Here is a 21,876-nt window from a genome sequence, read left to right on the forward strand (position 1 = left end):
AAGTGAAGCATTGTTAATTCAGTCACATGATGCCTACATGCTGTTTGGAGGAGATACTTATCCAGTTCTTGAGATATTCTGGAAACTGATCATTTATTCGACCCAGTGTTGGATGTTGTTGTATCAAAGCATATTCCTCTAGTTTTTGACGTAAGTTGATGCTCTTTAATTAAGTTCATTACACCTAAGAACTGATCTTTACCAGTGGAGGTACTCTAAGTAGGTAAGTCTCTCCATTAATGTTAACTAAAACAGCCATTCTATCCCTCTTTAACATTTTTCCTTTGTTTAGCTCAAACAAGGTCTTCCCATCAAAATGAATTATACATTGATATGGAGATGCGTCTATGGTTGCTTTAACATCGTCTTTTGAAATTTTTGCCATGTTTTCATTTTCTTTTTTCATTTTTCTATATGCGGTAGACTGACTGCTTTTAACTTCTTTAAGATCAACACCTGATTGATATAGAATCGCATTTGTTACCTTCTGTAAAACATTTGGTGATATATCACAGGCTGTAGCAGTAAGTGAAACATTACCAGCAAAAACATCTTTTGGAATTTTTGCAATTACTGTGTCTGGGTTTTCAGAGACTTCTATATGATACCAATCACCTGGCTCGAAATCAGATTCAATTGAAGAATCATCGCTTAGAATTGTGTCTATAAGTTCAACGTTGGGTACATCATCTCTTGAAATCTTAGGCTGTAAACGATTTTTCTTCCTGATGCTTTCTTTTGCCTAATTAACAGAAAAACTGTAGTTTTAGTTTTTAATTTTAAAATTAGTGAAAAAAAGAATTAACAGAGCTTGAGAAAGAGCTAAAGTAATTAATTAAAAGTATTGAATACCTTTTTTCTATATTTAATATCCTCTGAACCAATAACAAACTTTCTTTCATTTTCCTGATTTTCAAGAAATTTTAGATTTTCAATCTTGTCTTTTAGTGATCTTTTTTTATCTTTACTGATTGTGTCTTTGAGATTAGAATTACCAGCCCAAAAAAGTTTTTTTATTTCAATCTCAAACTTGTTTTGTTTAGCCAAATCACCACTATTTCCCCTTTTTGCATTTTTTTTCAAGTTGGAATAGGACTTATGCAATTTAAAAAGTTTTTTAACTAAACTTAAATCAGTTAACACATCAAATCCAGCTTTAATCCAGGGTCTCTTGATTTTAGACAAAATACATTCACAACAACTCTCCGAACATCTAGAAAATTTTTTTTTAGGGGGACAAGCAATAATACTTGATATTGATACAGATCGACATTGTTGGTTATATATTAAATGTTGAAGTATATCCAAGCCTGTTGGAAGTTGTATATCTAAATAGAAAAATTTATATTTTATAAATAAAATAAATTTTTTAGCAACTAATGACTCATTATAATTCCAATATTAATAAAAGTGTTTATACCTGATATAGCTGGTTTTGCCTCTTTTATAATAAAAAGTTCCTTTTTCATTGACCTAAGTTGTGCTTCACTCATTTTTAATGTTTATTGTATGTACTAATCTGTATTTATTAGAAAAATTCAAAGTTTTAAACTATCAGAATTTACACGAAAATATATGTATATAACATTAGGCGTAACAGAAAATATATTTTAAAAAATACCAATTTTCATGATTTTCAATATCACCTAACATAGATTTTTGAGAAGCAAGGAAAAAACCATATATTTTTAAACAAAAATATTGGCCTATACTTATATAATATATATACTTATATATTATATATATAAATATATATATATATATATATATATATATATATATATATTATATATATATATATATATATATATATATATATATATATATATATATATATATATATATTTATGTATTTATATATATATATATATATATATAGGAAATTGATAATTATTTGCAAGATTTTCATGATTCTTTCAGTAAGTATCCTTATTATCCAGACGTAAAAGAATCAATTATAACAAAAGTTGAAGCTCTTGGCATGGACACTGATCATGTTAACGAGATCCTTTAAGCTTAGAGAACTAGTAATTACCTTGTATAGACAATTATCAAGATAATTACTTTTTTAAGGAGTGATTATTCATTAAAGTTTATATTTAACTCACTTTAACACAGAGGAGTATAAAATATTATATTTTACAGACGAATTATCCAGTTAATAACCTAAATTTGTTGCTACGTAAGGCGAGTATTTAATTAACTATAAGTTCTACATAGAACTACTTCCGCAGATTCTCTATAAACACAATACACAAATAAATTATACAAACCAATGTCAAGAACTATTTTTGATTATGATAGCTCTGATAGCGAAGAAATGTACCAAACTTCAGTGAAAGGTATCAATAATATATCAATGAATTCTAATATTTTGTATAATGCTGGGAACTCTATTTTCTATAACAAGGATATTTTTCTAGAGTATAAAATACAAAAAGCAGAAGCTGGTTATAAAAAAGTAGCTAGTTCTGCATTAGTAAATAAGTTCTTAACTAAGAAAGAATATACAGACGAAGATAAAAAGCCAGAATCTTTATATACAATACTGGACAAGTCATTAAACAAAAACCCAGAAACAAATAACGATGATATAAAAACTATTAATGATACTTGGACTCTATACAAACAAATAGAAGAAAAACTCCCAGAAGGAGGATTAATCAACACTGAAAGTTTGAAGTGTTTTGGAGTATTGCAAAAATATATCAATAAAAACACACTCAACAATGTCAAAGATAAGGAAGCAATACAAGAAATAGGAAAAGTATTTAATATACTAAAGCAAAATGACAGTGTTCACATTACGAATACTATAAAATTTTTTAAAGATATAAAATCTATATTAGATGAAGAAATCATAGAAAATTTTCTCTCTTTAGTAAAGAAATACTCCAATGTATCATTATTAAATGGTGAAATAGCGAAAATTATCACTAATACTGAGGATACTATAGATGAGCAGTATATTAAGACTGTGTTTAAAATTACAGAAGTATGTAATAATCAGGCTCAAACTGTTATCAATGCTCAAAAATTATACAAACAAATAGAAGAAAAACTCCCAGAAGGAGGATTAATCATCACTGAAAATTTGAAGTGTTTTAAAGTGTTAAATTCTTGTGAGAATTGGTTAAATATATCTAACAAAGAGCAAATAAATATCTCTGATGCATTCAATTTTTCAAAAGAAGAGGTGCAAACATTTCTCAACTCTATCTCTGAGATCGAAGGCATCAAAGTAATAATTAGCAATTTAATTGATCTAACAAAAAAAAGCTCTAGCATATTAAATGATAAAATCACAAATCATGTTACATCAGAGAGACAAACCTTAGATTTTGATTTTGCTTTAGATATATTATGTAATGAGCATTTATACGATCTTTCCAGTAAACTTTCTGATTTTGATAGCATAGTTAGTAAAAAAATAAAAGAGTTGCCATTTTTTAATACGTCAGTTAACGAAGAAATAAATGCTCAAGAGTTTTTAGCATCTAGTTTAACATATCAGAAGTTCCTAAAAACAATTACTAAATTTACTTTGCTAAGAACACATGGGGATGAGATAGATACTAATGTTCAGTATGGTGAAGCTCTGTACCAGAATAAAAGTTATTCCAAAACAATTAGCACTAAAAGTACATTATCTAAAGGCTTAAAAAGAACAGAAGAAGTATCTGCTCTTGGAAATTATTGCAATATTTCAAAAATGTTATTACAAGCTCAACAGAAATTGGAATTAACTGATCAAGGGTTAATCAAAACTTTTCAAGATATTTTAAAAGGTCAAAATTTATATAATAGGCATAAACCAACCCCAGATGTTGTTAAAACCTTGTATGACATAACATATCTGTTATTCTCTTGTGAAGCTAATAGGAACCCAGAAGCTTTGATCAGTAACGCTATATTTCTTGAGTTGGTAGAGCAAGGTAAATACACAATAAATCAGATGGCATATCACTTACCTATGGCAATGAGTGGTGCTATTGAAATAGGAAGATTTTTTCATAATCACGATAAATTAAAAAGAGTAAACGACTATGCTAAAACCATTAAAGCACCTGACAATACAAATGAATTTATAATAAAAGAGTCGGTGTTACTTCAAAAGTGGGTAGGTTTAGAAGAAATAGCAGGAGAAGCTAGCTTAAAACTTATTGAAGAAAACAAAGTACTAGATAAAGAGAAAAAAAAAGAAAAAAACAAAGAAGCAAAAGGGGAAATTCAGCAAGAAATTGATAAAAATAAAGAACAAATTCAAGAAATTGCAGATCGATGCAAAGAGCTGTTTAAAAACGTTAGCACAGAAAATATACAAAAATTAAACGAACTGATTCAACGTTGGTATGGGGTTGCAATAAAATTTAAAGCAGGTGCTTCAAGAGCAGATGGATTTGATCCGTATGATGACGAGCTTATTGATCCTACAGAAACTGTTAGTAGCGCTAATAAGTATTGTTTTGTAGTAGTAAAATAGTTTGAAAATTATAAAGATAATATCTCAAAAATTATAGACATACAATTAACACCTTTAGAATACGAAAGATGTACTGAAATTGATAATTCTGTTAAATTAAAACTATAACAAATTGAGGATCACAAAAATCCTAATTCATTATAAAGAAGGTATTATGAGGCATTTCCTAAAGAACTTCATTACTCCAATGTTTTTGAAAAAAGACTAAAGTTATCTGAAAACGCAGTAATAAAAAAGTACCACATGCCATATTGTTTGGCTGTTTCTGAATCTGCTGTAATAGAACGATTAGTAAACAGTGAATTAGTAAACAGTGAATCTATCACGTTTATTGATGCTTTCTTATATATATATATATATATATATATATATATATATATATATATATATATATATATATATATATATATATATATATATATATATATATATATATATATATATATATATATATATATATATATATATATATATATATATAATTTATAATTCATTTTAAACTCATTTGTAAAAGAGTTTGTTTTTTAACGGTTTTTATAACGGTGTTTATGTAGTTAATAGCTGATGATTGCCGTGTATGGCGCGAAACTTTAAGTATTATCAATAATGTTGTTTTTTATTTAAGAGCCGTTTTTTCTAAGAATCAGGCAAATTCCTGAAACTGTGGAAGTGACCTCCTCCAAATTGCTTGAATTTTTTATATATTGATCAGAATATAGAAAAAACCTGTTGGGGAAAAAAAATATTTTCAAAAATGTTTCGTTCACTCGGAATCTGGGCTTAAATTTTTGAGATTTTTTTAAAAATTTTTAGAAATTTAGTTTTTGCCACCTTTGAACCCATTTTTTTGGCAAGGCAAAAAGTTGCACATAGCTTTTGTAGTTAATATCAGACGTAACCCAAAAGCTCTCTCCAAAAAATATAAAAAAGTTGCGTGACACTGTGCGGTTGGCTAATTATCATAGTTCAAAAGTACAAAATCAATCACTTTTGTCAACTTTTAATCGGAGTTAATTCTAGCGGCGAAGTGTTGCACACAATTTTTCTTTTAGGATTTGAAGTTATCAAAGGTATTGAGTCTAAAAATGCAAAGAAAGTTATGTGATACCTAAGGCCTATTAATATATTAAGGCTTGAAATTGGAAAAAAATGTTTTAGTATACTTACAAAATGAACCATTACGGCAGAGGCGCTCAGTTTTGTAAAAATGTAAACATATCCAACTGTCAATACAAAAAGGTCCTAACATAATAATAAAAAAAATTCGTGTGATTTTGTCACACGCATGATATAACATGAATTAAAAACTGAACAAAAATCTAACATCAAGATAACTATATTGCTAATTAAATAAAACATAAATCAAACATTTAAATGTTTTTCCATTTAAAAATTAGTTTTTCATTTATTAATAGAGTCATTTACACACATTATCCACCACATCACACATAATTTCTACTCTGCTGCAGTAAGTTTCTCTAAGAATAATGATATGACTGTATTATAGTCTTCTTCGGATAATGAATAATCGCCACAACCACTGATTAGAAAAGGAGCATTTACTAAACAGATAATTTTATCAGTTTGGTTATTTATCTCCTCGGTAGTAACTGGCCAGCGAAAAGTATTCTTCTCTTGCCCGTTAATCATACAATTAACTCTGATCCCAGTTATAGATACCTAAAAGTATTAGCGCAACATTTAAAATAATATAATAAAGAGTTTATGATTTGTTTAATTTTGCTTACATTCAATAAAACTTGTCAAGTCTTATATAATGTCATTCTGAAATTATTTTTACATTTTATTTATATTCCTTTTATTTTAGAGCACTGTTTTGTAAAACAAAATAAAAACTTGAAACTAATATATACTTTGAATAATATTACCTCCACAATATATCCAATATTCCATTGTTTTTCATATGCAACAGCAACCCAATCATTCACTTTCCATACAAGACAAATTTCTTTTGCAAGATTGGCGATGTCTTCCTCATATTTCTTATCATCTTCATTGTCTCCTGCCAGATTAAAGTCATCATTTTCGCCATAAACTTTGTTATCGTTAACCTGACTATTTTCATTATTTTCTGTTGTCGGTTCTACCAGCTTACCTTTTCTTTTCAGGTTACTAAATCTATAACAATATCAATTGTACATATTTTTAAACATATGTAAACAAACACACAAAATTATAACTTTCACCTAAATTTTAATTTCATATTTGTAAAAGAACTATTTAACAGTCAGAAACATAATCTAATTTGCAAAAGTTTTGATAGCAACAATGCCTACCTTGAAAATAAAGATCTTATCTGTTGGCTAGTTACATATTGATCAGGCGGAAGTTCTCTCCTCAGCTGCATGTGAACCTGCTCAGGGCTCATTTTATTACCTGATTCTTCTCCACGAATAAAGTATTTATACAACAGTTCTTTCTGCTGATTTGAAAATCTAAAAGAACTTCGAACTGGTAATGCCCAACCTTGCAATAGAAAAATGTTCATGCAATGTGGTTTGTCTTTTACGGAAGCACTGTTAGAGGATGAAGAAATTGGCATATTTAGTTGTGAAGTAATTTTCATCTTATGAACAAACGAGTTGCGAACTTTAACCAATGATGTTAATGATTTCGGAACTGTATGAAGACCGGATAGCATGTGTTCTTCTAACTCAGCATCGCTTTCAAATGATAAAGTACAATTCATTTCAGTGCAAAATCTTAATGAATATAATTGCCTGTCACTTCTTTTCTGTTTTTCCTTAAGTGACTTGTTACGCTTAATTGAATTATCTGTTTTGCTATATGGCAACAACAACTTAATCGAGGGTTGAATTTTAAGATTTCCATACTCTTGTTCAATTCCCTCACCGATATTGAAATAACGCCACATCTTCATACTTTTCTCACCAAACTCAAATGAGTGATAGTTGCTAATGTTCTTAATCTTTGGTCCAGTAACTACAGTTTTATCATTGCTAATTTGAGCAACTGCTACTTTTGCATCTTTAGCGCCAAAACTATAATGCATAGCCTTGTGTATATCTTCAGCAGTCAAAAGATTATTACCAGAGTCAACGTAACTTCTTAAAATTGTCTTTACAACTGCACTCTCCCTGTCACATTGATCTTTTCCACAACAGGGTTCATTATAATCATATCTCAGCAACTTTATATCTCTCTCTTTGCATACATTGTAGATTGCTTCAGCTGAAAGATTTCCCTGATAGCAGCCGGCATTATCAGATTTGGTAAACATTTTCTTGATATGCGGTTGATCAATTCTGAATTGGTCTAAAACTGCAGTGGCTAACGAAACAACATCACCTATTCCCTGATCACACCTATACATTGAAGTAAAGTAAACACGTTTGAATAACTTTCCTGCTATTTTTATGAAGAATATATCCACATGTAAACTCATTCCTTTCTTGCCAAAATACTCTCTTTGGCCCTCTCTGTATCGAACCGGAAGAATTTTTTGACAAAAATCTTTAAGCCAGAAAGCAGTTTCATCGTTTAATTGCTTAAAAGCTTCGATTTTTGCCTTTTTCTGTTGAGAATCTCTCATCAGGTGTTTTATGTAGTTGAATACATCCTTTACAGCAATTTCCAAATCATAAATAGAATCAGCATCGTCAGAATTTTGAATTGTTAGTTCTTTGATCATCTCGATAGCTTTGCACAAATCATAGCAATCGGCACATACCACTCTGTGTTGGATTGAAGATTTTTTTCAGATGGATCTGATAAGGCATGTTTTGAGCTATGAGAAGAAATGTTTGAGTCATTGACACTACAATTGGTTTGATAACTTGTTTTCAAATACCTTTTTCCTTTTTCAAGGGCAGCTTCGAGAGATTTAGAACTAAATCTTTGTGCCAATTTTTGTAATGTTTGAAAACCATTCATGCCTGAAGCAGTAACATCATCTAATCCAGCTAAGCTTTTTCGACTTGAAGGTTTTATTGCATGCAATACTTTCCACAAACTTGAATCAGATAATGGTATATAATTGTTTTCACTACAACTTTTTCGATAGAACATGATAGCGTGGCTATATTTTGTCGTCAGTATTGCATGCACAATCTTTTGTTCTTCACCGCTGTCGTATTTTAATTTGGTTATTCCATAAGCAACATCATGCAAAATACCGCTTGTAAATATAAAGTCTAAGAAATGTTCGCACTTTGTTTGATCAAGACTAGATCGGACGAATACTTTCTTCTCTGGAAATGCCAACCCTTTATGAGATGCATGCCATTTTCTTGCTGTTTCTATACGATGTTTGGTACACTCAAATGTGTTCATTATAAACTTTTTGGTATACTTGGTATGGTCTAATAATGAGAGGATAACTAACTTTCCCATGGAATCACTTTGCTTATATACTTTCTGAGCACGAATAATTGGGAGAGGGCTATTTATTTCATCAACATTTTTACTGTTAAGAAAATCTATAAGTATTTCCTCTTGTCCAGAAGCAACAGCTTACGCAAATTTTTTCTTTAATAAGTTTTCTAGGCGAACATTCTTGCGTTTTAACTTATCTTTAGTAGTATCTTCCAGATATTCGAACTTCCTTTTTAATCTAAATTTTATTGGACTTGCATTAAGAACCTCAGTTACACTCTCACGGCTTCTTAGAGATTCGTCCAAAATCTCCTGTGAAACATTAATTTCACCGGGATCAAATTCTTCATCTGGAGTAGCAGGTGTCATATATGTTTGTTCTTGTTGTGTTTGTGTTTCTGTACATAAATTGGTGTTTTCGTTGACTCTAGATAAAGCAGTTTCTTGCTTTAAATGGGTAAAACACAGCATTGCACCAACTGAAAATACTTCATTGTATCGCTTTGACATTGATATGACGACATGTATTGGTGACGCCCTTAAAGCAGGAGATTTTTTTCCTTTTATATTTAGATGGTGAGGATGAAAGCATGTTTTTGGAGGACTCCATGCAATACCAAACGTGTACCGGTAAAAAGCACATATTTGTTCATCCTTTTCAAGATTTCTTTTAAGTCTATTTGCAATAAGTCCATTTTCTTCCCAAATATTATTATCGTTTAATCGCATGACCTAAAAACAATTTTTTAAACAATTATTAAGTGTGTCATTTAAAGCATTGTTTATAATCTGACTCTTCACGAAAAATGTTTACAAGTTTGAAATACATTGTTGTTATTATTAAAATACAATATTGCAAGAGTGTGATTAATTTAGTGATTATTTATTAAAAGAGTGAGGAATTAATTAAATGAGCTATTTTTTTTTTTGTTTAAAGAACTTTGTCTCAAAATCTTATTGCAGAGAAGTTATAAAGTATGTAATTATTAAAATTATATTACAGTCTGCGTAAATTTAAAATACATAATTACCTTTAAGTTGATGAGGTGTTTCTTAACATCAACATCTCCCAGCTGATGAATGTAGAACATTTTGTTTATAATTTTATGTTTTTTGAATGATCCACAATTTCCTTTTGAAAAGCAACAACAGTTTTCATAAAAATATTTGTTTTGTTTCATACTCAACTAAAAACAAGTTCTATTTATGCAGTACCTATTTCTCAATAGCAATGATAAAATATCTACTCTATTTATGCAAATTTTAAGGATCGTTAAAATAAAGTTAAGACATTTTTATGGTAAAGTAAACAACCGCCCACTAACTTGTTTCTCCACAATCGTGATATCAGCGATTCTTCTTCCATTCGATCACCACAAGTTATTTGGTTATGACGTAAATTTAAATAATTCACTTCTGATCATGTATTGTTTTTTCTTATTATTTATTTCAATTATATGATTTCTATATCATAGTCAGAAACGCTTTAATTTTTTCTTAACATTGCGTGCAATGTTTTGTGTAATGCTGAATGCTAATTTTGGATGATAGAAATTTTATTGTGAGCGAAAACCTCATCTGTGTGTCCAAAAAAATATCTCTTCATACTTAATCATTTTTAACAATTTGTACCTTTATTATTAACTTAATATCTAAAGATCACACGAATTTTTTTTATTATTATGTTAGGACCTTTTTGTATTGACAGTTGGATATGTTTACATTTTTACAAAACTGAGCGCCTCTGCCGTAATGGTTCATTTTGTAAGTATACTAAAACATTTTTTTCCAATTTCAAGCCTTAATATATTAATAGGCCTTAGGTATCACATAACTTTCTTTGCATTTTTAGACTCAATACCTTTGATAACTTCAAATCCTAAAAGAAAAATTGTGTGCAACACTTCGCCGCTAGAATTAACTCCGATTAAAAGTTGACAAAAGTGATTGATTTTGTACTTTTGAACTATGATAATTAGCCAACCGCACAGTGTCACGCAACTTTTTTATATTTTTTGGAGAGAGCTTTTGGGTTACGTCTGATATTAACTACAAAAGCTATGTGCAACTTTTTGCCTTGCCAAAAAAATGGGTTCAAAGGTGGCAAAAACTAAATTTCTAAAAATTTTTAAAAAAATCTCAAAAATTTAAGCCCAGATTCCGAGTGAACGAAACATTTTTGAAAATATTTTTTTTCCCCAACAGGTTTTTTCTATATTCTGATCAATATATAAAAAATTCAAGCAATTTGGAGGAGGTCACTTCCATTGACTGCCCGATTCTTACAAAATATGACTCTTAAAACAAATTTAAATGTTCATTGCTCTATTATAATAATATTGAACACTGTTTTACCTTCGAGAGTTTTGTATTATTTTTTTATAATATTATACAAAAACGACCAATCAATATATATATGTATATATATATATATATATATATATATATATATATATATATATATATATATATATATATATATATATATATATATATATATATATATATATATATATATATATATATATATGTATATATATATACATACATTTATATATGTATGCATATAAGTATATATATATATATATATACATATAAATGTATATAATGCATATATATATATATATTTATATGTGTATATATGTATATATATATATATATATATATATATATATATATATATATATATATTCGTTATATACTATATATATATTTATATATATATATATATATATATATATATATATATATATATATATATTAGGGGTATTCAAAAAAAGTGAATTTTCAAATCTAAAAAACCATACCCCCTAAATTTGGGGGAAATGTATAAAAAATGAGCCGCGCAAAGTTTGAGCGCTGGCAAATCACTTCCCCCTTCCCCCCCTCAAGTTAAAAATTTAGGGGAAAATTGACGAAAAGTGGTATTTTTCAGGCGCCTTAAGGGAGAAGTAATTTTTTTTTTTTAATAATTTTTTTTCTGCTATATGTATATAGGCCTATATTTTTGTTTAAAAATATATGGTTTTTTTCCTAGTTCTCAAAAATCTATGTTTGGTGGTATTGAAAATCATGAAAATCAGAATTTTTGTAGTTAAAGTTAGATTTATATATATATATATATATATATATATATATATATATATATATATATATATATATATATATATATATATATATATATATATATATATATATATATACCAGAGGGAGCAACCAACTTCATTTTGCCAGAAAGAATGACCAGTTGTTGGTTGTGACCTCAGCAATGTTGTTTATCTATATTGAAAAAAACACTATTTATTTATATTGAAAATCAAAATAAGCAAGAATAAATAAAATTGTAAATTTATATTTAAGTTTTATAACAGAAAAAAAATTTACAAATCTAATAATAATCAAGTTTAACTCTTTATCTTTTTTCGCATCACACCAAGTCCATCATTAAACTTAATCTTTGAAATTGTACTGGATTTTTGTTCTTGTGATCTGAATACAGATCGAACTTTGTCCACAGTTAGCAATCTGTTGTGCTTTTCAGTTTCATCAGAATATCTATGAATATACTGCCCCATCATACCTATTGACCGTTCTGAATGGTCATTTACAAAAATCAAAGTTTCAGAATATTTTTGAAAACTTTTGATGCATGACTGAGTATGCCAATAGTTTGGTGGAAGTGAGAGCCAGTCTTGAACTCGTTGCTTATCAAACCCAATCATGTCAAAAATCAGGTAAGAAAAGACGTCAACCAAGGCATACAAGGATGGTGGTTTTTTCCCAATTTTTGTATTCATTTTATAAATTTCCTTGATATCTTGCTTTACTTTATTCTCAGGCTTATAATAGTCAGAGCTAGGCATATCAAATGACAGAATTGCTGATGCAATTATTGCCTTCTCCTCTGATGCTAACTCATCATCTAGCAAAGCTAAAGGTATCATTGTTGAATCCAAATACCAACAGTGTTTATACTGAGACTCTAATACAGCATCGACAGCTATTGGGTTTGTACATACCTTCTTGTACAGATGCATTTGATGTATGGCTGTAATGTCAAGAAAAGGAGCTTTGATGACATCCTCAGATTGTAGATACCATTTTATCATAAAAGCAAACAATAAATTCTGTAATAAGCTTAATTTCAGTTTTCAGTTTATCATTTTCCTGAACAAACGTAAGTTGATTGGATAAAAGCCGAAGCTTTAGATAATAAATTACTTTTCCTAAAAATCTTGCATGATGAATAGCACCAGTTTTTCTTACTTTATATGTTATAGGGGATAAGTACGTGACAACTAATTCTGCAAGCTCACTTCTATCATCTCTTATAATACCTGGTTTACTAAAGTATGCTTTGCAAAGTGTTAATGACTTCATAGCTGCCTTTTCTAAAAAACTGCTTTTAACCTTATTCCAATCAAACCGTAACAGTAGAACTGAATTATAGTTAAAATTAGGTTCTTCAAAAATATTTTTAAGTTTTTTGAAAAGAGGATTATCAGGTCCACTAGTTTCTTCATTGGTCACTAATTTCCAAAAGTGAAGCATTGTTAATTCAGTCACATGATGCCTACATGCTATTTGGAGGAGATACTTATCCAGTTCTTGAGATATTCTGGAAACTGATCATTTATTCGACCCAGTGTTGGATGATGTTGTATCAAAGCATATTCCTCTAGTTTTTGACGTAAGTTGATGCTCCTTAATTAAGTTCATTACACCTAAGAACTGATCTTCACCAGTGGAGGTACTCTAAGTAGGTAAGTCTCTCCATTAATGTTAACTAAAACAGCCATTCTATCCCTCTTTAACATTTTTCCTTTGTTTAGCTCAAACAAGGTCTTCCCATCAAAATGAATTATACATTGATATGGAGATGCGTCTATGGCTGCTTTAACATCGTCTTTTGAAATTTTTGCCATGTTTTCATTTTCTTTTTTCATTTTTCTATATGCGGTAGACTGACTGCTTTTAACTTCTTTAAGATCAACACCTGATTGATATAGAATCGCATTTGTTACCTTCTGTAAAACATTTGGTGATATATCACAGGCTGTAGCAGTAAGTGAAACATTACCAGCAAAAACATCTTTTGGAATTTTTGCAATTACTGTGTCTGGGTTTTCAGAGACTTCTATATGATACCAATCACCTGGCTCGAAATCAGATTCAATTGAAGAATCATCGCTTAGAATTGTGTCTATAAGTTCAACGTTGGGTACATCATCTTTTGAAATCTTAGGCTGTAAACGATTTTTCTTCCTGATGCTTTCTTTTGCCTAATTAACAGAAAAAATGTAGTTTTAGTTTTTAATTTTAAAATTAGTGGAAAAAGAATTAACAGAGCTTGAGAAAGAGCTAAAGTAATTAATTAAAAGTATTGAATACCTTTTTTCTATATTTAATATCCTCTGAACCAATAACAAACTTTCTTTCATTTTCCTGATCTTCAAGAAATTTTAGATTTTCAATCTTGTCTTTTAGTGATCTTTTTTTATCTTTACTGATTGTGTCTTTGAGATTAGAATTACCAGCCCAAAAAAGTTTTTTTATTTCAATCTCAAACTTGTTTTGTTTAGCCAAATCACCACTATTTCCCCTTTTTGCATTTTTTTTCAAGTTGGAATAGGACTTATGCAATTTAAAAAGTTTTTTAACTAAACTTAAATCAGTTAACACATCAAATCCAGCTTTAATCCAGGGTCTCTTGATTTTAGACAAAATACATTCACAACAACTCTCCGAACATCTAGAAAAATTTTTTTTAGGGGGACAAGCAATAATACTTGATATTGATACAGATCGACATTGTTGGTTATATATTAAATGTTGAAGTATATCCAAGCCTGTTGGAAGTTGTATATCTAAATAGAAAAATTTATATTTTATAAATAAAATAAATTTTTTAGCAACTTATGACTCATTATAATTCCAATATTAATAAAAGTGTTTATACCTGATATAGCTGGTTTTGCCTCTTTTATAATAAAAAGTTCCTTTTTCATTGACCTAAGTTGTGCTTCACTCATTTTTAATGTTTATTGTATGTACTAATCTGTATTTATTAGAAAAATTCAAAGTTTTAAACTATCAGAATTTACACGAAAATATATGTATATAACATTAGGCGTAACAGAAAATATATTTGAAAAAATACCAATTTTCATGATTTTCAATATCACCAAACATAGATTTTTGAGAAGTAAGGAAAAAACCATATATTTTTAAACAAAAATATAGGCCTATACTTACATAATATATATACTTATATATTATATATATAAATATAGATATATATATATATATATATATATATATATATATATATATATATATATATATATATATATATATATATATATATATATATATTTATATATATATATATATATATATATAATACTTTAGATAATACTTCAAAACATGAGGTTAGTATGGCGAAAGAAAAAATAGAAGTTGCCCTAAAAAATGTGCGTAATACTACTACTATGGTCAAGAAGTTTCTTGATATTTTAAAAGCACAAGAAAATAGCGAGGAAATTGATTATTTTTTGCAAGCTTTTCATGATTCTTACAGTAATTATCCTTATTATCCAGACGTAAAAGAATCAATTATAACAAAAGTTGAAGCTCTTGGCATGGATACTGATCATGTTAACGAGATCCTTTAAGCTTAGAGAACTAGTAATTACTTTGTATAGACAATTATCAAGATAATCACTTTTTTAAGGAGTGATTATTCATTAAAGTTTATATTTAACTCACTTTAACACAGAGGAGTATAAAATATTATATTTTACAGACGAATTATCCAGTTAATAACCTAAATTTGTTGCTACGTAAGGCGAGTATTTAATTAACTATAAGTTCTACATAGAACTACTTCCGCAGATTCTCTATAAACACAATACACAAGTAAATAATACAAACCAATGTCAAGAACTATTTTTGATTATGATAGCTCTGATAGCGAAGAAATGTACCAAACTTCAGTGAAAGGTATCAATAATATATCAATGAATTCTAATATTTTGTATAATGCTGGGAACTCTATTTTCTATAACAAGGATATTTTTCTAGAGTATAAAATACAAAAAGCAGAAGCTGGTTATAAAAAAGTAGCTAGTTCTGCATTAGTAAATAAGTTCTTAACTAAGAAAGAATATACAGACGAAGATAAAAAGCCAGAATCTTTATATACAATACTGGACAAGTCATTAAACAAAAACCCAGAAACAAATAACGATGATATAAAAACTATTAATGATACTTGGACTCTATACAAACAAATAGAAGAAAAACTCCCAGAAGGAGGATTAATCAACACTGAAAGTTTGAAGTGTTTTGGAGTATTGCAAAAATATATCAATAAAAACACACTCAACAATGTCAAAGATAAGGAAGCAATACAAGAAATAGGAAAAGTATTTAATATACTAAAGCAAAATGACAGTGTTCACATTACGAATACTATAAAATTTTTTAAAGATATAAAATCTATATTAGATGAAGAAATCATAGAAAATTTTCTCTCTTTAGTAAAGAAATACTCCAATGTATCATTATTAAATGGTGAAATAGCGAAAATTATCACTAATACTGAGGATACTATAGATGAGCAGTATATTAAGACTGTGTTTAAAATTACAGAAGTATGTAATAATCAGGCTCAAACTGTTATCAATGCTCAAAAATTATACAAACAAATAGAAGAAAAACTCCCAGAAGGAGGATTAATCATCACTGAAAATTTGAAGTGTTTTAAAGTGTTAAATTCTTGTGAGAATTGGTTAAATATATCTAACAAAGAGCAAATAAATATCTCTGATGCATTCAATTTTTCAAAAGAAGAGGTGCAAACATTTCTCAACTCTATCTCTGAGATCGAAGGCATCAAAGTAATAATTAGCAATTTAATTGATCTAACAAAAAAAAGCTCTAGCATATTAAATGATAAAATCACAAATCATGTTACATCAGAGAGACAAACCTTAGATTTTGATTTTGCTTTAGATATATTATGTAATGAGCATTTATACGATCTTTCCAGTAAACTTTCTGATTTTGATAGCATAGTTAGTAAAAAAATAAAAGAGTTGCCATTTTTTAATACGTCAGTTAACGAAGAAATAAATGCTCAAGAGTTTTTAGCATCTAGTTTAACATATCAGAAGTTCCTAAAAACAATTACTAAATTTACTTTGCTAAGAACACATGGGGATGAGATAGATACTAATGTTCAGTATGGTGAAGCTCTGTACCAGAATAAAAGTTATTCCAAAACAATTAGCACTAAAAGTACATTATCTAAAGGCTTAAAAAGAACAGAAGAAGTATCTGCTCTTGGAAATTATTGCAATATTTCAAAAATGTTATTACAAGCTCAACAGAAATTGGAATTAACTGATCAAGAGTTAATCAAAACTTTTCAAGATATTTTAAAAGGTCAAAATTTATATAATAGGCATAAACCAACCCCAGATGTTGTTAAAACCTTGTATGACATAACATATCTGTTATTCTCTTGTGAAGCTAATAGGAACCCAGAAGCTTTGATCAGTAACGCTATATTTCTTGAGTTGGTAGAGCAAGGTAAATACACAATAAATCAGATGGCATATCACTTACCTATGGCAATGAGTGGTGCTATTGAAATAGGAAGATTTTTTCATAATCACGATAAATTAAAAAGAGTAAACGACTATGCTAAAACCATTAAAGCACCTGACAATACAAATGAATTTATAATAAAAGAGTCGGTGTTACTTCAAAAGTGGGTAGGTTTAGAAGAAATAGCAGGAGAAGCTAGCTTAAAACTTATTGAAGAAAACAAAGTACTAGATAAAGAGAAAAAAAAAGAAAAAAACAAAGAAGCAAAAGGGGAAATTCAGCAAGAAATTGATAAAAATAAAGAACAAATTCAAGAAATTGCAGATCGATGCAAAGAGCTGTTTAAAAACGTTAGCACAGAAAATATACAAAAATTAAACGAACTGATTCAACGTTGGTATGGGGTTGCAATAAAATTTAAAGCAGGTGCTTCAAGAGCAGATGGATTTGATCCGTATGATGACGAGCTTATTGATCCTACAGAAACTGTTAGTAGCGCTAATAAGTATTGTTTTGTAGTAGTAAAATAGTTTGAAAATTATAAAGATAATATCTCAAAAATTATAGACATACAATTAACACCTTTAGAATACGAAAGATGTACTGAAATTGATAATTCTGTTAAATTAAAACTATAACAAATTGAGGATCACAAAAATCCTAATTCATTATAAAGAAGGTATTATGAGGCATTTCCTAAAGAACTTCATTACTCCAATGTTTTTGAAAAAAGACTAAAGTTATCTGAAAACGCAGTAATAAAAAAGTACCACATGCCATATTGTTTGGCTGTTTCTGAATCTGCTGTAATAGAACGATTAGTAAACAGTGAATTCTTATTCAGTCAGGAAGAATATAATCTATACTGCACACAACATACATATGGCTTAGGTAATTTTGGGTTTCATAACAGTACAAATCTATTTGTATCAATACTTATTAGTTGTTACTAATAAGTATTGCAATTTTAATTAAAAGGTAGCGCATTTATAATGTTAAGAATATTTCAACTACGTATAGCACGTTCTACATTAAGTTTAGGAGTGAGAGATATAGGGGCTTACATCAACCTTAGTAGAAGCACGATTTCTAAAATTGAGCGCATGAATATACAGACAGAGCTTAATATTACTCATGAGCAGAATTTAGTGTTGCTTAAGATTTTCAACGACAAAGGAATTTTCTTTCCGGATGCTAACTCTGCATATTTTAAACATATCAGTTGTTCATTAAAAGGATCAATCACAAGATTTCAATTACGTGGAAGTCGTGCTGTATTAGGTTTGTCACAGAGAGAACTTGCAGAACTCATTTGTATTAAAAAAAGTGATTTAAATTATCTAGAGAACCTTGAAAACACCTCATACATTTCAGAAAAAAAAACGGAATTTAATCAGGATAAAATAAATGCTTTTTTTGAAAGCAGTGGTATAATATTTCCTAATAACGCAACTATTTTGATAAAATAATTGACAATGATAGCAGGGTTGGCAAAAACCCGGGTTTTTGAGCAAAAACCCAACCCAGCTGGGTTTTTGGGTGGGTTTTTGGGTTTTTGCTAAAGTTTGGTATAAACCTTTAGTAACAAATTTAAAAATATCTTAACAACTTTTTTATAGTTTATAATATATAATCAAGCTATTTTTCATTTTTTACAGGTATATTTTCTTATAAAAAAGCTTAATTATACAAAAGCTTAATTAATAATTAGATTGCATTTTTTTATAGTATAAATCTATCTTTAAATAGAGTTATCTTTTTAGTTAAATTTAAAATATAAGTAGAATATACTTCTTCAACATGCCAAAGTATCATTCAGGGGGAAGAAATAAGGCTAGTAAGTGATCAACCAAATAGAGTAATTTGTAATTATTGTAAAGTGATCATAATTAAAAAAATAGAGTGAGTTATGATCCGTTTGGCTAAATGCAGAAGAAAGAATAAAGGAAGCGCTAATAATTCTACTGAAGTATTAAGTGATATATCAGTTTTAGAGTCAAGACCATCTACATCTGCAGCTTCAAATAAGTCTAACCTGTCCGATGATAATGAGCAAGATTGCTTAAGCTTTATTAGTGATTCTTCTTATTCGTCAATTATTCAGTCAACTGCAATGATGATGCAACGGCAAACATCCATTTCTAAATTTGTTACTACAACAACAAGCAATCAGAAGGATGATCTGGATTTACAAGTTGCAAGGTTTTTCTTTTCAGCAAATATACCGTTCAATGTAGTAGAAAATCTTGAATTTACCAAGCTGCTTAAAAAACATAGACCTGGATATGAGCCACCAAATAGAAAACAGATATCTTCAGAACACTTAGTAAAGATAAATGAAGAAGTAATCAATTTAATGAAAAGTGATCTTGCTGATTATTGTGCTGTTACCCTAATTCAAGATGGTTGGAGTACATTCAGTAATGATCCTATAAATGCTCATAGCATCCATAATGGAAATAAATCTCATTTCTGCAATTGACACTGGAAGCCAATCAAAAACAGCAGAATATTGGACTCAAGCTGCTAAGGATGCAATCAAAATTGCTAAAGAAACATTCAATAAAGATGTAAGTGTTAAATGTTTAGCTGTTTTATTTAATGTATATATATATATATATATATATATATATATATATATATATATATATATGTGTGTGTGTGTGTGTGTGTATATATATATATATATGTGTGTGCGTATATATATATATATATATATGTGTGTGTATATATATATATATATATGTGTGTGTGTGTATATATATATATATATATATATATATATATATATATATATATATATATATATATATATATATACATATATATATGCATTTTTTTTAGGTATTTGCAGTATGCACTGACAACGAAAATAAAATGTCTAAAATGAGAAAACTTTTGCAGGCTGAAGCCCCTAAGTTGATAACATATGGCTGCTCTGCTCATTATTTAAATTTGGTTGAAAAGGATGTCTCTCTAAAGTCTAAAGTAAAGCATATTATAGCAATTCATAAATATTTTCGAAATCATCACCAACCACACGTATGTATTGAATTCTAGATTGTTATTTACTTATTGATCATATTCTGTAATAAAATACTTTGAAATAAAACAGCTTTGTTAATGATATAAGCCTAATGATAATTATGACAACAGAGATCCTAGCTTTATTTTAACAAAATTATTTTTTAATATTTCTTTGTTAAATTTTCTTGAACAAATGTATTATAGGGATGGTTATTGGAAAAAGATAGACTTATGCCACAGCTACCCAATGATACTCGCTGGAACTCCCAACTAGATTGTTTACAGACATACATTTCTAATCATTCTCTGTACGTTGAAATTAGAGGTGAGCATATGGAATCCATTGATCCTTTGATAGGAAGCATAATTGACAATCTGTCAATACAGAGAGAAGCAATAAATTTATATGCACAACTGAAAATTGTTGGTGTTGCGTTAGATAAGGTTAATAAAATTAGTTAGTAACTGGATGTATTAAATTTAATTATAATAAGTATACTAAAACTACTTATATTAGGCACCATGCCATCATTAACTTTATTTACACAGGCAGTTGAGATTTGGCAAAGCCTCATACATAATGAAAAGTTGACTTTGTACAAAGATGATATTTTGAAGAGGTTTAAGAAAGCAATTGTTCCATGTCATTTTCTGGCCAATTTAACAGATCCAAAATATGAAGGTAACTAGACATTTGTAAAAAAATTAAAATATTGCATCTGATCAATTTTAAATAAAAACAGATGTAAAGATTTTATAACTTTATTTATTTACTTAGGAAGAACATTGGATAGAAGTCAAGAAGAAGAAGCCGAGGAATGGTTAAATAAAGTCTATCCTGAATTTATGCCAGGCTACTATGCATTTAAACTAAAAGATCCTAATTGTTTCCCAAAATATTTATTCAACGATAGTGTAAAAAGCACAACATCAGCAACAAATTGGTGGAGAATTATAGAAATGAAGGAATTTTTGCAAAATTTTTACGGCAGTTGCACACATGTCCAGCTAATTCTGGATCCATTGAAAGATTTTTCTCATCTTTTGGGATTATTTGGAGCAAAATTAGGAATAGTTTAGGAATAAAAAAAGCTGAAATGCTTGTACGAATTTACAGACATTTAAGATCAAGATGCACAATTGCTGATGACTAAGTTGTTAGATAACTTTGTTTTAAATGTTTAAGTTTGAATGTTACTGCTCCAAGTAAAATAAAATTTTCAATTCTGATTTAATAAACTTCATGTTTTGTTTTTGTTAGAACAATTGTTAAGCAGCATCAAATCTTGTGTGTTAATGGAAATTGATTTATGAATAAAAAACAATAAATAATAAAAAATTTAAGACTAAAAACCCATTAGTTGGGTTTTTGATGGGTTTTTGGGTACCAACCCTGA

General features: G+C 28.6%; 4 protein-coding genes across 4 annotated transcripts in view; 2 read left to right on the top strand and 2 right to left on the bottom strand.

Moving 5' to 3' along the window:
* The window catches only part of LOC136075511 (uncharacterized), a 28,375-nt gene extending 9,501 nt beyond the window's left edge, over positions 1 to 18,874 (top strand). The window contains exon 3 of the mRNA XM_065788892.1: positions 15,251 to 18,874. Coding sequence (XP_065644964.1) covers positions 15,775 to 17,982 — 2,208 coding nt within the window. The 5' untranslated portion in view covers positions 15,251 to 15,774 and the 3' untranslated portion in view covers positions 17,983 to 18,874. The remainder of the gene's footprint in view (positions 1 to 15,250) is intronic.
* Positions 185 to 12,130, bottom strand: LOC136074613 (uncharacterized). Its single transcript, XM_065786949.1, has 4 exons — positions 12,044 to 12,130; positions 1,421 to 1,519; positions 853 to 1,328; positions 185 to 742 (listed from the first exon to the last, which is right to left on the bottom strand). Exons 2-4 carry the CDS (start codon positions 1,491 to 1,493, stop codon positions 185 to 187), a joined length of 1,107 nt encoding a protein of 368 aa, XP_065643021.1. The 5' UTR covers positions 1,494 to 1,519; positions 12,044 to 12,130.
* Positions 13,564 to 14,963, bottom strand: LOC136074614 (uncharacterized). Its single transcript, XM_065786951.1, has 3 exons — positions 14,799 to 14,963; positions 14,231 to 14,706; positions 13,564 to 14,121 (listed from the first exon to the last, which is right to left on the bottom strand). The coding sequence occupies exons 1-3, from the start codon at positions 14,869 to 14,871 to the stop codon at positions 13,564 to 13,566; spliced, it is 1,107 nt and encodes a 368-aa protein (XP_065643023.1). The 5' UTR covers positions 14,872 to 14,963.
* LOC136075512 (uncharacterized) lies at positions 18,006 to 21,718 on the top strand. The gene is made up of 5 exons (XM_065788893.1): positions 18,006 to 20,022; positions 20,297 to 20,494; positions 20,684 to 20,923; positions 21,029 to 21,161; positions 21,258 to 21,718. Exons 1-5 carry the CDS (start codon positions 19,888 to 19,890, stop codon positions 21,557 to 21,559), a joined length of 1,008 nt encoding a protein of 335 aa, XP_065644965.1. The 5' UTR covers positions 18,006 to 19,887; the 3' UTR covers positions 21,560 to 21,718.
* Positions 21,719 to 21,876: the final 158 nt, after the last annotated feature.

The sequence above is a fragment of the Hydra vulgaris genome, chromosome 01 (genome assembly GCF_038396675.1).
Source record: "Hydra vulgaris chromosome 01, alternate assembly HydraT2T_AEP".
Classification (NCBI taxonomy): Eukaryota; Metazoa; Cnidaria; class Hydrozoa; order Anthoathecata; family Hydridae; genus Hydra; species Hydra vulgaris.

Excerpts from the sequence above, each read along its gene's own strand:
- LOC136074613 (XM_065786949.1), bottom strand. The coding sequence starts at position 1,493 with ATGAGTGAAGCACAACTTAGGTCAATGAAAAAGGAACTTTTTATTATA. Across the intron at positions 1,329-1,420 it reads GGCAAAACCAGCTATATCAG|ATATACAACTTCCAACAGGC; the intron begins GTATAAACACTT and ends TTTTCTATTTAG. Across the intron at positions 743-852 it reads ATATTAAATATAGAAAAAAG|GCAAAAGAAAGCATCAGGAA; the intron begins GTATTCAATACT and ends TCTGTTAATTAG.
- LOC136074614 (XM_065786951.1), bottom strand. The coding sequence starts at position 14,871 with ATGAGTGAAGCACAACTTAGGTCAATGAAAAAGGAACTTTTTATTATA. Across the intron at positions 14,707-14,798 it reads GGCAAAACCAGCTATATCAG|ATATACAACTTCCAACAGGC; the intron begins GTATAAACACTT and ends TTTTCTATTTAG. Across the intron at positions 14,122-14,230 it reads ATATTAAATATAGAAAAAAG|GCAAAAGAAAGCATCAGGAA; the intron begins GTATTCAATACT and ends TCTGTTAATTAG.
- LOC136075512 (XM_065788893.1), top strand. The coding sequence starts at position 19,888 with ATGCTCATAGCATCCATAATGGAAATAAATCTCATTTCTGCAATTGAC. Across the intron at positions 20,495-20,683 it reads GAAATCATCACCAACCACAC|GGATGGTTATTGGAAAAAGA; the intron begins GTATGTATTGAA and ends AATGTATTATAG. Across the intron at positions 21,162-21,257 it reads AACAGATCCAAAATATGAAG|GAAGAACATTGGATAGAAGT; the intron begins GTAACTAGACAT and ends TTATTTACTTAG.